At 38.0% G+C, this 14,791-nt stretch overlaps 1 protein-coding gene across 1 annotated transcript in view; it reads left to right on the top strand.

Moving 5' to 3' along the window:
• NBEAL1 (neurobeachin like 1) overlaps positions 1-14,791 on the top strand; it is a 119,056-nt gene that overhangs the window by 67,592 nt on the left and 36,673 nt on the right. Inside the window, exons 27-37 of the mRNA XM_075180152.1 lie at positions 4,653-4,741; positions 6,758-7,345; positions 8,404-8,579; positions 8,772-8,916; positions 9,156-9,284; positions 10,117-10,422; positions 12,399-12,548; positions 13,041-13,198; positions 13,372-13,496; positions 13,819-13,939; positions 14,276-14,424. Of these exons, the coding sequence (XP_075036253.1) occupies positions 4,653-4,741; positions 6,758-7,345; positions 8,404-8,579; positions 8,772-8,916; positions 9,156-9,284; positions 10,117-10,422; positions 12,399-12,548; positions 13,041-13,198; positions 13,372-13,496; positions 13,819-13,939; positions 14,276-14,424 (2,136 nt within the window). The remainder of the gene's footprint in view (positions 1-4,652; positions 4,742-6,757; positions 7,346-8,403; positions 8,580-8,771; positions 8,917-9,155; positions 9,285-10,116; positions 10,423-12,398; positions 12,549-13,040; positions 13,199-13,371; positions 13,497-13,818; positions 13,940-14,275; positions 14,425-14,791) is intronic.

A 14,791-nucleotide genomic window follows, 5' to 3' on the forward strand; every position in this document is an offset into this window, starting at 1 on the left:
GTTTCAGATGTGTTTTCATAATTGTGTGAATTAGTAAGAGATATAGCTACAACAAGATAGATGTGAATGACAAAAGTGTGCCTGGTGCATAGTTAAGAATTGATGGAGCTGGAGGAAATAATTTAGTACCATTTAAATATAAAGAGCCTTGTAGAATCCTGGAATCCCAGATTGTATGGGCAGGCAAAATATCCTGTATCATTGCTGTTCGTTTTTTCTTAGTAGCCATGTTACAGATGTAACCTCTACCTCTGAAAATGTGGGATTCTCTCCCTTCTATCTCCTAGTTATATACAGCAAGGATTAGCTGTTGGGATTTTTTTGCTAGATCAAGGGTAGGACGTGGAGACCAAGTAAGGCAGTACACACGTGGAGGAATATCACATTTGAGTAAGGCAGTTAGAAGATGGAACACTTCTTTCCATAGAGGCTTTACGTGGAGACACTTCCACCAAACATATGCATTTGTCCCTTCATTGCTACATTGATGCTAACAAAGGGGAGAAGCTGCAAGGTGTTTGTTTGAGGCAGGTGGGAGTAAGGCTCCATCATATTTCTATGTTGTAGTCATTCTTTTCAACTAAAACATCCTTGATTGTGCTGATTGAATGTCCTTTCTTAATTAAATAGTGAGCTTTGGTGCATCCTGCTAGTCTTCACCATGGCATACTTCTCTGTGATAGGCTAGAACAGAAAGTAGTGTTGTGGATAAGTGTGTTGTCTTCAGTGAGGTGGAGTTTGGATAAATAGCTTTCCAAAGTATAGTGACCGAGACATACAATAAATGAGTTGAGAATTTTTGGGAGCTGTGTCCTTTTGCTAGAGTAAATACCATGAGATTTTAATTGTCTGATCTCTTTATGTATGTGGAGAACAGGATCTATTTATAAAGCTCACATTGTCTGAAGTTGGGATATTTCTCCCTAAAGAACTAACATAAGGATTTCTCACAAGGTACTTTACACACCTATGTTATGTTATGTGGAGTTCTCACTTTGGACTTGATAACATGATTTTAGAGTAATTGAACGTCCATTGAAGCCTTATTAACATACCACTATAATTTTTATCTTTGTATATTTGTTTCTGGTGGTTATTTAGGATACATATTTTTAAATTTGCATTGACATATCCCGTATGGAATTTGTGTGGTTCTGTATAAGTATATGTTAATTTAGTGTATTAGTATTTTATTGAAATAAATTAGGAAAATAAAAAATATATATATTTTCTATATCTGACAAGATCAATTCATTATACATATTGGATACTTTATATAAGGTGTAATTAATGCAACTGCACTCTTTTCTGTTTTTATAAATGTTTTCCTTGAGGGCTTGATGGGCCCTGTTAAAGCTGCAGTGTAATTATTACCCCATATACAATTTTTTTTCTTATACATAATTTTTAAGCCTTTTCATATTTCATCTGTCTATTAGAGCAGAAGGTGTCCCTGAAGGGGTAATAGTAGTTGTTGTTGTTGTTTAATTGTTTGGTAGTCCAGAAGAGCCTGGGAGACAACAGTTTTAATAAAGGTATTTAAAAAAATTGTAGGATACTGTGAAGTCCACTGGAAGGAAAACTAGATAATTCTCTTGGGGCATTGTGAAATTTAGGGTTATACTTCTATTGTCATCGATTTTTAAGCTACAAATTGTGCTAAAGAATTTTAGTTATTTGAAGGGTTGTAGAATTTGGAGGGATGTTCCAGGGAAGGTGATGGGTAACAATGTTATCTACAAATAGTTATTTCCTGTTCCCTATCTCCTACTTGTATCACTTGTATGTCCTGTGATGAGCACATGGCATTTGCCAGGGGCTCTACTCAGAAAGCAGGGGGAACAGTGGGCATCCTTGGTGTGTGCAGTTAAGGACTGGAAATGAGGAGGAAACATGTCCCATCAATTTCATGTCTGCAGAATGGATATGTGCAGAGCTTTGTGACTATAAGTTTAGAAGGGCGGCCAGAATATTTACTTGATGTCCACATGCAGGTCATTGTCCTTTTCGGAATCTAGGAGGAAAGAAGAGACCATGTAAATCAGATCATCTAATATTGTGATTATTGATCAAAGGTTATCTAGTATTGTGGTAACCACAGTAATGAGTTACCCCCTCAGGACTTTTTAGTGTGTAGAGGATGGCCATATATCAGAGGTAATAAAATGTATGTATGACAAATATACATAAAACAATAAAGGAAGTAAATTAATATGTAATTGGTGGTTGTTTAAAGTTAATGATATAACCTATAATATTATAAGGAGATATAATAGACATAAATAGTGCTGCTATAAAGAATACAATGTTAAACGGAGCATTAGAAATGTAATTAAAAAATAAATGAAGATAAATACAACAATAATAAATTGTCCAGTAATTGTTTTTAATATGAGTGTAAGTGCAGAATGTAAAACCTTTCGTATGTAGCTGGTAGTTAATATAGGATATTACAGGCCATTTATGAAACAATTATTGTAAATGCTGTCATTTAAGTATTTGCTTAATATTTCTCAGTTGTATTGTACTTTTGATTCCTGGGTGATTGGCCTCAGTATTTGTGGAAATGAAATAAGAAAACAGTACTCCATGTTAAAACAATGTTCCAACTTACAATGAAGCTCAGGTACAGGTGTGTGGCAGTGGTGAAGCGCTTTCTTACATGGGCTTTTGGTAGGAGGTGCAGATCTGTTTGGTGAGACAGTGGTAGCAGAATCTTGACCTGGATATTTGTAAGTGTAACACGTCTCACATTTTTCTGATACAAAAGTACTGTTTAAGATGGTTTGATGAGCAAACTTAGTGTTTACATTTGTGCTCTTTTATGTACATATCTCTTCTTCCCTTGTCGTCTTCCTTTTATTACCAACGCCACAAGCACACTTATGTCCTTCACCTGTCCCCTAGGCTCTTTGCCTCCCTTATCTCCAAACCTCCATCAGCTGCTCTGGTCATTTTTGCTGTGCCCATGCTCCTGGGCACAGGTTCAGCTTGGGGAGATGTGCTTCTTGTTTTGTCCCCTCACTCTCCAAACTCCCCCTCTGTTCTTCACGGCTCATTTCTGCTGGTTTCATTAAGTTATAGCGAGATGCCAGAACCTACATTGTTGCTGTTTTTTTGCAGTTTGTTGCTGTCTGCTATTGTTTAATGTAATGTTTTACTGTATGCTCTTTGTACAGTGCTGCGGACCCTTTATGGCACCTTTATAGATAAATGATATCATATACCAGATTCAGCTGTTCAGACATATTATGCACTTTTCTTTGTAGAAGGTAACTAGACAGCACTTTGATGGGAATATTGCATGCCGTACTACAAACCCTACAGTCAGCACTGATGGGAATATTGCATGCCGTACTACAAACCCTACAGTCAGCACTTTGATGGGAATATTGCATGCCGTACTACAAACCCTACAGTCAGCACTATGATGGGAATATTGCATGCCGTACTACAAACCCTACAGTCAGCACTATGATGGGAATATTGCATGCCGTACTACAAACCCTACAGTTAGCACTTTGATGGGAATATTGCATGCCGTACTACAAACCCTACAGTCAGCACTATGATGGGAATATTGCATGCCGTACTACAAACCCTACAGTCAGCACTTTGATGGGAATATTGCATGCCGTTTTGTGGGAGTACAAACAGGCACTGTCAGCGATTACAAATGTAGTGTTGTTGGCGGGCTCCCATGACAAGCTTATGATTTTTTTTCTCAATACTGCTGATAGATCTGCATACACATCAATGTTTTTACCCTTGTACTGAGCAAGCAGATTATGGTGTCAATTGTAGGATGTGTTTTTTTGGACAAATAAAAATAGTTTTTGTTTTTTGCTGCTTCTCAGGCTTTCACTAAGGCTTGACTTAGGTTCTCTTTGCTCTGCTCAGGCATAGAGATAGGTCAGGTAGCATAGTAATAAAGAAATTTGAGTTTTCAACAGACTCCGCATCAGGCTTTATTGTCATGAGGATCTTCATGAAACTCAACTTGTCTGCAAGGTAATCTTAGATTCAAGGGGCTCTACTTGAATACTAACACTCACCAGATCTTGGAAAAGCTGTTGAATCGAGTTCAGGATAGATGGTTAATCCAGCAGGTTATTTTTTGGGCAGGGCAAATCATTATCATCTGTTGCTGAGGTTTGAGAGGGAGCTCTCTGTTCTATAGCCATGTTTCCATCATGTTTGCATAGGGTGCACCAGAGTTTCTTTGATACTGAAGAAATCTTTTGAGTCCCAAAGAACTAGGTGGAATTGGGAGACATGGTGTGTTGATTGTGGGTGGTTCCCTTTTAGTATTGGTTTTCTATAAGCTGGAGTGGGCCTGAGCTGCTTGTTTATACGTCCTCATGATTTTCTGCTTTTATAAGACTGATAGAAGTACCTTAATTACAGGTTAAGTGAATATTATATTCATAATACTGACTCCATAGTCTGTGTGATGGTGTTTCTGAACTGTTGTTCTTGCACGATACAATTTTTGTAGCAGTTAGAAATTATGCATTTTGGGGAAAATTGTTTTAGGGATACCACTTAAAATGATGGACACCAAGTGCTTGCCCTTCCCAAAGTCATTAGGCTGGATTGATTTTTCTGCCTACTAAGTAATTCAGACACTTTTTTTTCTCCTACACAAACAGATACAGTGATCAACTACAAAGATCTGCTAGCAGTGGTACATATGTCGCATAAATCAGACCTGATGGTACGAGTCGCCGTCTGCAGGAAGGTAAGTGTTGATTTTTTTTTTTTCCTCCTAAAACATTTTATTGCAAGTTTGACAATAAAAAATGGAAGGCATTCAGTCCACTCAAAACTGCATGCATGTCGGAATAATAGTACTAAATTGAGAACAGGTCATGAAGGCATTTTTATGCCTTCATGACCTTTCTACCCCAAATATTATTAAATTTCTTTCAGTGCAAATCCTTTTGTATTGTCTCAGAGAGCTGTTAATCAGATTGAGCAGTGGCAAATAGTGGGTGGCAGTTTTTAGAGGAACAATGTTCCGGCTTAATTTTTTTTTTTACTGGTGATATATTATTGAATAATAGTGTGAAACATGCTTGACTCACAATTATAATATATCCAAGTTTTATGTACTGTGTAAGTGCTTCTAGATTTTGGGCAATAATTAGGCATGAAACAATGCGATTAAGAACATCCTGGCTTCCTTGCAGCCATCGCTCCTTGCTGGAAGTTATAGTCCAGCGGCATCTGTATAGCAGGAAGTTACAGAGGTTTGGTGTTCACATTGACAGCTGTGTAATTAACCAGTACAGTGTGGAATCGGGAGACAATAATTGATATACAGTATAGCAGACATTTTTAAACGCTCTTCCTGATTAGCCAGTAGAGCTGATTCCTAGCATCAGAATTGCAACAAAAGACACCTGCCACAATGAATAGCTTACAAACAAAGCATCAAAATCATTTATTATGGATGTTAGCTATGTAAAGTCTTGTTCAGAAATTTACTACACAATAAAATGAGTTACCATCAAAGACAGTCAAGGAACTGTCTTTTAGAAATAGCATTTTTGTTCTAAACCTCAAATATTCACTTACAAAAGCATCACTATTTCATTTGGACATTTTTCATTTTGGTCTTTAATAGACCATATCATATGTATTATTCAACTTTTATAAAATCTAGCAATGAAAATCAAATGGTAATATAAAATGTTTTTCTCCCTCATTGTATGAGGGACACTGGAGATAGTGTGATATATCAGGAGCTTGGGCACTTTAAAACAACTAGCAAAAGCTCAAACTCCTCCCCCTCTATACCCCTTTTTCTTGTTACTCATGCTGTGAGATGTCTCTGGCACCCACGCAGTTATGCTGTAGCAGCAGCAGAGCTACATGGAGCAAGATGCTGAGGTTCCGCTTCTGATGTGAGATTGCCGCTGAGGGGGGACACCCGGTCACTATAGACACAGGTAGTGATCACGATCCCCCTGCCTTCCACAGCCATAGGGAATCAGCACCAACCCACAATCTAGAGATACAGGGAGAGAGATAAGTCCCATCCCTGTACTAAGCAAGGGGAGGGCACAGGAGAGCCTGTCTGAACATGTAAGGGCACATTCTGCTAGATCAGAGGTTGCCTCTTGGGCAGCCAGGCACATGGCTTCCACTGAACAGCTGCGCAATGTGGCTACCTGGTTTTCAGTGCACACATTCACAAAATTCTACAGGTTTAACACCACCTCATCCAAGGATGCTAGCTTTGGGTGTAAAGTGTTGTGCACTGCAACAGAGTGTACCTCCCTTAAAGACAGCTTTGGGAGGTCCCTGGTGTCCCCCATAGGATGATTGAAAAAAATTAAAATTTTGTACTTGCTTTAAATGTTTTTCTCTGAATCTATGGGGAACACTGGACATCCTCCCTTTTTGCTTTTGTTCTTGTTTCTTTGTTGTTTTTTTGTTATCCTGAAAATAATTTTCTTCTTCTAGTTGGCAAATATTGTTTTCTGCTCCTCTCCCTCATGTTCGGTCCTTTTTGGGGCTTTGTTTGTAAAATTGAGTACAGAGCAGCCAATAGGGTTATAGAGGGGGAGGAGCTTGAACTTTTGCCGATAAATTTAAAATGCCCAAGCTCCTGTCACAATTCTCTATACCTACGTGTCCCCATGTATTCGGAGAATAGGATTTGATTGTAAGTATAACAATCCATTTCTTTCCTGTAGCTTGTTTATTTATTGAATGAACAAATGTCTGTATCTAATCTCCTCTTGTACAGATTCTTCAAATCCTCCAGTACCAGCCAGATGCAGCTTGTCAAATTGCTCAACAAGTTGGCTGGCAGGACACTTTTGTGAGATTTTACTTGAAGGAAAACTCTGAATTTAAGAACAGTTATAAAGTGAATTACATTGAGAGTATTACTCAAGAGGATAAGAGCACCAAAAATCAGGAATTGCAGAGGGATTATTCTGGAAGGGTGGTTTTGGGTAAACCAGACAATGTCACTTCAAATAATAACACGTGTAACAGCTGGTGTTCTGAGGACACTGGGTCCCTAAATTCAAGCATCCAGTCTACATCTACACTACTGGATGAAGATGACCCATCTTTCAGTGAGGCTCAGCTTAAGGTTGAGGACCCAGACGTGTGGCCCAACGACCATTCACATCTAACTTTGGAACTGGCTCCTTTTGACTTGGGTGATAGCGAAAATCTCACACCTGGAAGCTTGACCAGTACACCATCACCTTTAGAATCTTCCAAATCTTTTAACTTGGATCGTCTGGATAAAGTGTCTGCTAATTCTAATAATATACTATTCGGTGATGACCTCTCCCTCAGTGTGAACTTAGAAAGCAGAGAGGTAAGGAATCTTTTATTCTAGTGTTGCTTTTGACATGGCCTTTTGTAAGATTTTATAAATCTGAAATAGCACACCGCTCTACAAGAGACAGTAATGCTGCTGAGCTAATAATATTATAACATATTTACCTAGGTGTATGACTTCTATGGGGTTTAATATCTGGTACTTGTTCAATGTCCAGGTGACTCATTTCTGGGAATCCATTGTTGTTTTTAACAGAAGGCTAGAGACCTGAAAGCAGAATCCATATAATAGTGAAAAAGTAACGAATAACCTGTAACTCAGAACAAACAAATTAACTATTATCTCTTTTTTTGTGTGATGAGATCCACAGCTGACATACAAAGACTAGATACTGGGGTCTTATAATTATTCATCAATTAATATGTAAGAAAAAAAGGTATTACAGTGTGCATTGATAAATTTGCATTTCAGTATATGCAATGTAATTAAGACAGAAATACATTGAAATTACTTTAACATGTAGATAATTTACTGACACACAACTCAAAGACATAATGACAAAAAAGACACTTCCTCCAAACAAGACATGTATTTGTTCCAGCCTTATTTATGTTTACATTTTCTTTTTTTTTTGAGGGATTAAGAGTCGACTGGTCCTTTTAGGGGATTAGTTTTTATGCTTTGGGTTACATTTATCAAATATAGCTTGTCTCTGGGCAGATGGTTTTGCACTCCATATGTGTTTCACAACTGACAGAGTGACATCACTTAGGTGTAGGGATCACGTGTGTTAGTTTTACCAGAACAGTGCTGCTCTTTTCCCACCTGAAATGTCCAACTCGCAGTGCTTCTAAATAGGACTTCTGATGCACTTAATTAAAAAAGTTAAGTTTGGATATGTTTCTATAACCCTTACTTTATTTGGCACTAAAAAGGAAGTATGGGGTGGTTTTTTTTTGCCTAAGCTAACTTAAGGTCACATCGATGCCTTTTTAAAAAAAAAAAAAAAGTGACAAATCCGTTTTCTATTTTTAAAACTTGTTTTAATTAAAGTAACACAATTTTTTTTTAAAACAAACCATTGCATTCCTCAGGATTGCGAAGAGGAACTTGTACAACTGCTCGCAGACATTTTGCTCTGCCTTATGTGGAAAGGCCTGGACAAATCCGATCAGGCTACATGGATTGAAAGAGGACAAGTGTTTTCAGCATTGATCAACCTTGGAATATCAAATGAGCTGCTACGGCCTTCAGATGAAATTAAGCTCAAGTATGTACTTGCCCACAGTTCATTTATTTCCATAATTATTGAATTGGGAAATTTAACATGCATAATTTAATTTATTTACAGGCATATCTGTTATTATCTGGATGTGAAGTTAGTTTTTCTTTTGATGACTTTGATGATTGTTATCTCATCACCTTTATCGTTATGCTTACTTCTTATTACTATTTTGTGTAGTTTGTTGGAGAAAATGCCAGAATGGGCTGAGAACAGAGAACCGAAGTCCCAGGTTAATGCTGAAAATGCAAACAGATTATTGCACATTGTACAAGATTTCCTGCAAGATGAGGGCAAGGTCAACCCTTCCTTGTGGACTGAGAAGGTCAGTTATTCATTAACTCTTTCTTAGTTTTACTTTTATTACAGCCTGCCAATAAATATGTGTTGGAGGATCTGTTTTAGAAGCTTTATTTAAAAAGATCTTCACAATCAGAAGAAGTATAACAACCCAAAATAGAAGTACAGCACATACCATGAACGCAACCAGAGATAGCTTAGTTGAATGACTTTTAATAAACACTTTATATGTCTGTATATAAACATTTCTGATTTATTCTACAGCTGCTAGAAGAGATAGTAACTCTTATGGACAGCCTGTCAGTGTGGTACCCAGCTGGCCTAGAATCAAAGACCCTTTCCCAAGTAGAGTTTCGGCTGCTGCTTGGCTTCATTGCCCAGGACAATCTACAGGTTTGTTGAATATTTTACAAATATATCCATTATTTATAATTGGCATTGAGGAGCTGTGAGACAGGGGTTATATGGTTGTACATTTTTCTGGATGATGATTGAAGTTTGCAGAGTAAGGCTTCTCTATATACACAATTTTTTTAGATCTGTAGTATTGTCTATAAATTGTGTTACGTATGCTCGGTTTACCCCAGTCTGGAACTGTGGTGCTTTACAGAGGAATGACAATAATAATATTATCTCAATAAATGTTAACTGCAATGAGATAGGGGGGAATTCAATTGACAGCATTACTCGTGAGAATAATGCGGTCCACGCACCATTACGATTACTACGGTAATAGTGCACGTTATTACCGTTAGTACAGTAATTTCAACACTGATTTTTGCTCACAGCTCTGAGAGCTGTCAATTGAATTCTGTCCATTGAATTCCCCCCTATGTGGAAGTGCTATTGGTTCTGTGGGTGAAATAGAGCAATACTTCAAATCCACTGTTTTGAAAATAGGATGCTTGCTTTCACCAGATGCGTACACTAGGAAATTCTAAACTAGTTCAACACAGTAGAACATTTCACAAGGTGGGTATGGAAGATGGACGGGGTAGATGTGTTTGAAATCTGTTTGAACATCCAAGATAAAGGAGAAACTGTACATTTCACCCTGTTTTAAAATACTCAGAATTATTTTTTAGCTTTTGGTTTTTTTTTTATGATTCTGGTTGGCACATATATGATGACTAGTTTCTTGCCACAATGTCCTTTACTCGCACAAAATAACAATTGCCATGAAAGAAGCAAATTTTTATGTACTTAATTACTTGTCTTACTGTAGGTATGTGCCATGGCCACAGCAAAACTGAACACTTTGTTGCAGACAAAAGTGATTGAGAACCAGGAAGAGGCTTGTTTTCTGCTGGGGAAACTGGAGGGGATCCTTAGCAGATCCATTCAGGAGAAATCTGAAACCTACTCATTCCTTGTTCCCATTGTGAGGACCCTGGTTTCTAAAATTTATGAACTGCTTTTTATGAATCTCCATCTGCCTTCCCTTCCGATTACTAATGGCAACCCTTCATTGTTTGAAGACTTCCAGGAATATTGCAATTCTGAGGAATGGAGAATCTTTATAGACAAATATGTAAGTGTTTAGTACTTGCATTGCTTAGTATGTTTGCTTTTTATTTTATTTTTTAAAAAAACTATACAGTAAACACCACACCAACACAACATTCCTATGGTATATATGTGTTTCTAACAGCCCTGTGGGATTTATGATGCTTCCCCATAGCTACTTGTATAGACAAAGCAGGCACCCAATTGCTAAGTACATTGAAAATAAAAGGGCATTATGAGAATGAGTTTGCACCAACTAGATAGAAATATATGCTTATCTATATATATTTTGTGGAACCCAGAAATCCTCAACAGGACCAGTGATGGGCAATCTGATACACGTGAGTGGCAGCATGGGTGGACCTCTAACCTTTCCATGGGCCGCACATTACCCTTAATCTCATTAATAATTTCAAACAATACATTTAATCAAAGAAAGATACTCTTCCCTGTGATAAGTGTTACAAGGTATAACAAATAAATCTGACAATAAAGCAGGAAGGATCTGGGGACCGCAGGTGAAGGTTCTGAGGGTACATGCCCATCACTGGAATAGGCATCACTTAAAATCTCAAAAAAGAGAATTGTGAATATTTAATGTTAAATGAAATTGTACATACATTTAAAACATTTGTAAATCGTATCTGATAGAATAAACAAGTCCCAGGGTTGTGGACAAGATGGAAGCCTGGTGATCCTTCTGCCTCACAAGGGCAGGGTCACTAGGACAAGGCCAGTTTTCAGGAATGGTGTCCATATAGCAGCCAATTCAATGACCTATACTCGTTTCATCAAATAACAATTCTCCTGGAGACTGGCCTGCCTTTTTCCAGTGCCCACTGTGAAGTAGTCACATCACTGAGTTTTTATCTAGTCCAGTAACATATTTTTTTTTTGTTTTTGTTTTAGTTTTAATAGGTATTGTGGTATTTATTGTTCATGCATGGTTTAACTCCTGTATTGCCTACATTTTTGTCTCCCGTGTTGAGCCAGGGGCTGTACACTATCACTAGCAGTCTTGTTAAAAGTCCATGTTGCTGTATTTTCTATTGCACTGGAAACCAGTACAGAGGTGCTGATCTTAACAGTGAAAAGGTGCAGGCATGCTGAGGTCAACTTAAAGAATAGGTGTGGGCATAATTTTTGTAAAGTATGGTGCATGCTTTCTGTACCTTTACACATACTGTGCCTCACAAGGCACAGGGGCACAGACATGTCAGGCCTAATGGGCAAAACGTTGCCTATTACTTCCCAAGTGCCCAAGAATAATCAGATAAAAATAAATTGATCACTATCAGTCAGATTTGTCAGTGCAGCTGAAATAATGCCTCTTTTGTGTTCTCAGTCCTCTTTTTACCACACAATGAGGTACCCCATGGGGTTTGTAAGTGGGCAGCAGGGCCAGGCGTGCTGTGTGCCTAGCGGGGCGGCAGGGCCAGGCGTGCTGTGTGCCTAGCGGGGCGGCAGGGCCAGGCGTGCTGTGTGCCTAGCGGGGCGGCAGGGCCAGGCGTGCTGTGTGCCTAGCGGGGCGGCAGGGCCAGGCGTGCTGTGTGCCTAGCAGGGCGGCAGGGCCAGGCGTGCTGTGTGCCTAGCGGGGCGGCAGGGCCAGGCGTGCTGTGTGCCTAGCGGGGCAGCAGGGACAGGCAGAAAACTGGTACATGTTTTACCATATAACAGATAAACAAGTACAAGCATGCCTTTCGACTAATGTAACAAACATGAACATGCTGTGGCTAGCAAGGAACAGGTAGAATGGTGTAAAAAAAAATAATACAAAAATAAAACAAAAACAAACAAACAATTAAAGGTTTGAGTGTGCTGAGAAACGGAAAAGAGGTACAGCCATGTGGATAACAGAGGACATGTAGAGGGGGTCAGTGCTGTGGTTTAATGAGTTACATAGACTTCTGATCTAGATAGAAATGAAGGTGCTGTTACTGTATTATGGAAAATGTCCTTTAAGATTATATTGCATACATATATGGCCTCCGCTCTCAACAGATTATACTATATATGAAGCAGTATGAAGTGGACACATTCAGCAGTAGTCACGAGCAGATGGCTCTCTATTGGAAGGACTGCCATGAGGCATTGATGGTGAATATACACAAACGTGAGAGAGAGCGTGGTGAAAACAAGCTAAAATTTCAGGTAACTTTATCACAATTATGTTTTTTCTTTACTTCAAGCATGCCAAGTACTTTTAACTCAGTGTATGGCACAGACCATAAAATAAACCCACATATTAGAGTGAAACAAAATTTGAAATACAGAGGAAAAAATAGACAAAAGTATTTTTAGGCTGAAAACACTGTAACACACACATTTACACACACAAACTTGCACACACTAACAAACATATAACATGTTTACAGATGCTTATGTCACATGATTTCCTTTCTGCTGGCTTTATACTTGTTGTTGCTATTATTATTATTATTATTATTATTATTATTATTATTATTATTTTTTATTATTATTATTACTACTACTTATTTGAAAGGCACAACAGTGTCTCTCATGCTTGGTATTCAGATGCTTAAATCTAGTCCATATATGGAAATTATAGAGGATTTGCGTTTTTAAAGTTGTGTGTTCAAGAGGTTTTTATGAAATTTATAATTTTACGGTTGTATTACTCAGGAATTTTTTCTGGAGCCATTTAATAGAAAAGCACGTCAGGAGAATTTGCGCTACAACAGTATGCTGAAGCAAATCAACAGCCAATCCACTGCCACATTAAGACAGTGGAATGCTGCACAAAGATATCTGACCTATGAACGTGGACCCTGGGCAGACAGGTTAGAATTATACCTGTTCCTAAAATATTACATTATTTCATTAGGTTTCTCTGACATTTCTGTAGTATCCTCTGCTATCTCTCTCCTCTCTCACTATTTCATCTTCTCTACTTACTATGTTCATGGTATTATGCCACTAAATTGTTATATTTGTCACTGTTATTGGTTGTTAGAAAAGAGAATTGGGAGCACTGGAAACTCTCCAATGTGGAAAACTACTCTCGCATGAGGCTCAAACTGGTGCAGAACAACATTTTTGACTCTCATTCGGAAGCCAGCAGTTTGCGTGATAACCTGGGTAAGTTCTCAGTTAAACGTAAATACAACTTTAAAGTTGATTCATTTGAAAAGCAGATAAAGCCCATCATATTTGTGTATTAATTTGGAAGTATGTCACATGATTTACAGATGTTGTATCAAACTTTCCCTACCTGATCTAAACATACTTCAGTTGACGACCTTCTTGGCTCATATTTATTTTGCATGCCTCTTACTCACTTTATGTGTTTTTGGCTGGTCAACAGATCTATTAAGAGTATGTTTGGTTGTTAAATTTCATTGACTTGACAGACAGGGAATAATAATTGTGTATTTTATATTAAGCTGTTCTTACTCTGTAGGTATCCAGCAGACAGAATCATCTAGTGAGTCACTACTTTTGGAAGCTGTGAAGCAGGTGAAAGTTTGTGACTTTGAAGATGATGGACTTGAGCTCCCTGAAGAGGACACCACAACCACCCTGTATGTTCACAGCCCAGTAATTTACATGGCACTCTAGAGACACTCTGTTTAATGTTCTTGTTCAGTGTAATCACATCCCATTTATACTTTTGTTTGACCAAACCACGATCAAAGCGATAAAGAATAGAACATCTCTAATTCCACTATATGTTTGGTGTCGCAATTAAATCCGTCTATTGTAGAGAAAGTCAGCTCCAGTATCTAGGTGCTCCCATGTATGAATTCTACTGATCTGGCAGTTATTGTACCAAAATCTAGAAAAAATACCAATTTAATACTCTCCATCTTACATTTTCATTGAGTTGAATTGTGATGGAAATATATTTCTTCGTTTAGAAATGAGAAAGAAGAGCAGAGTCAGAAGGAGAAATCTGTTCTGTCTGAGGACTGTGAGCTCATCACGGTAATGGATGTGATAGCTGGCCGGTTGGAGGTCACTACTCAGCATATTTATTTCTATGATGGCAGCACTGAAAAAGAAGAAGGTGAGACAATATCCTATTCAAATGTTTACTTCTTCAATAAGGTGGAAAACTATGTAAAATGGGGCAAAATAACAAATGTTTCCATGATTCTTCCCATACTTTCATCAAATTAGTGTAACCCCCAAAATATGCCTCAGATTGTTATCACCCTGATTTTCAGGTATAGAATTACAAAATATACGTAGGTTTTGCATGGTCTGCGTATGTTATAGTACAAGTTACAAAGGTGTAACTGATTTTTATTTTATTTTAACATACATAGGGCTGTGACTGTACTTTGATTCAAAGTACCTGTTAGCAAAAGTCTTTGTGCTGGTTGTAAAGGGCCTGTGATAACCTAATAGAATTTAGGGGTTGGCTCCTTTTT

Source organism: Mixophyes fleayi, chromosome 7 (assembly GCF_038048845.1).
Source record: "Mixophyes fleayi isolate aMixFle1 chromosome 7, aMixFle1.hap1, whole genome shotgun sequence".
Taxonomy (NCBI): domain Eukaryota; kingdom Metazoa; phylum Chordata; class Amphibia; order Anura; family Limnodynastidae; genus Mixophyes; species Mixophyes fleayi.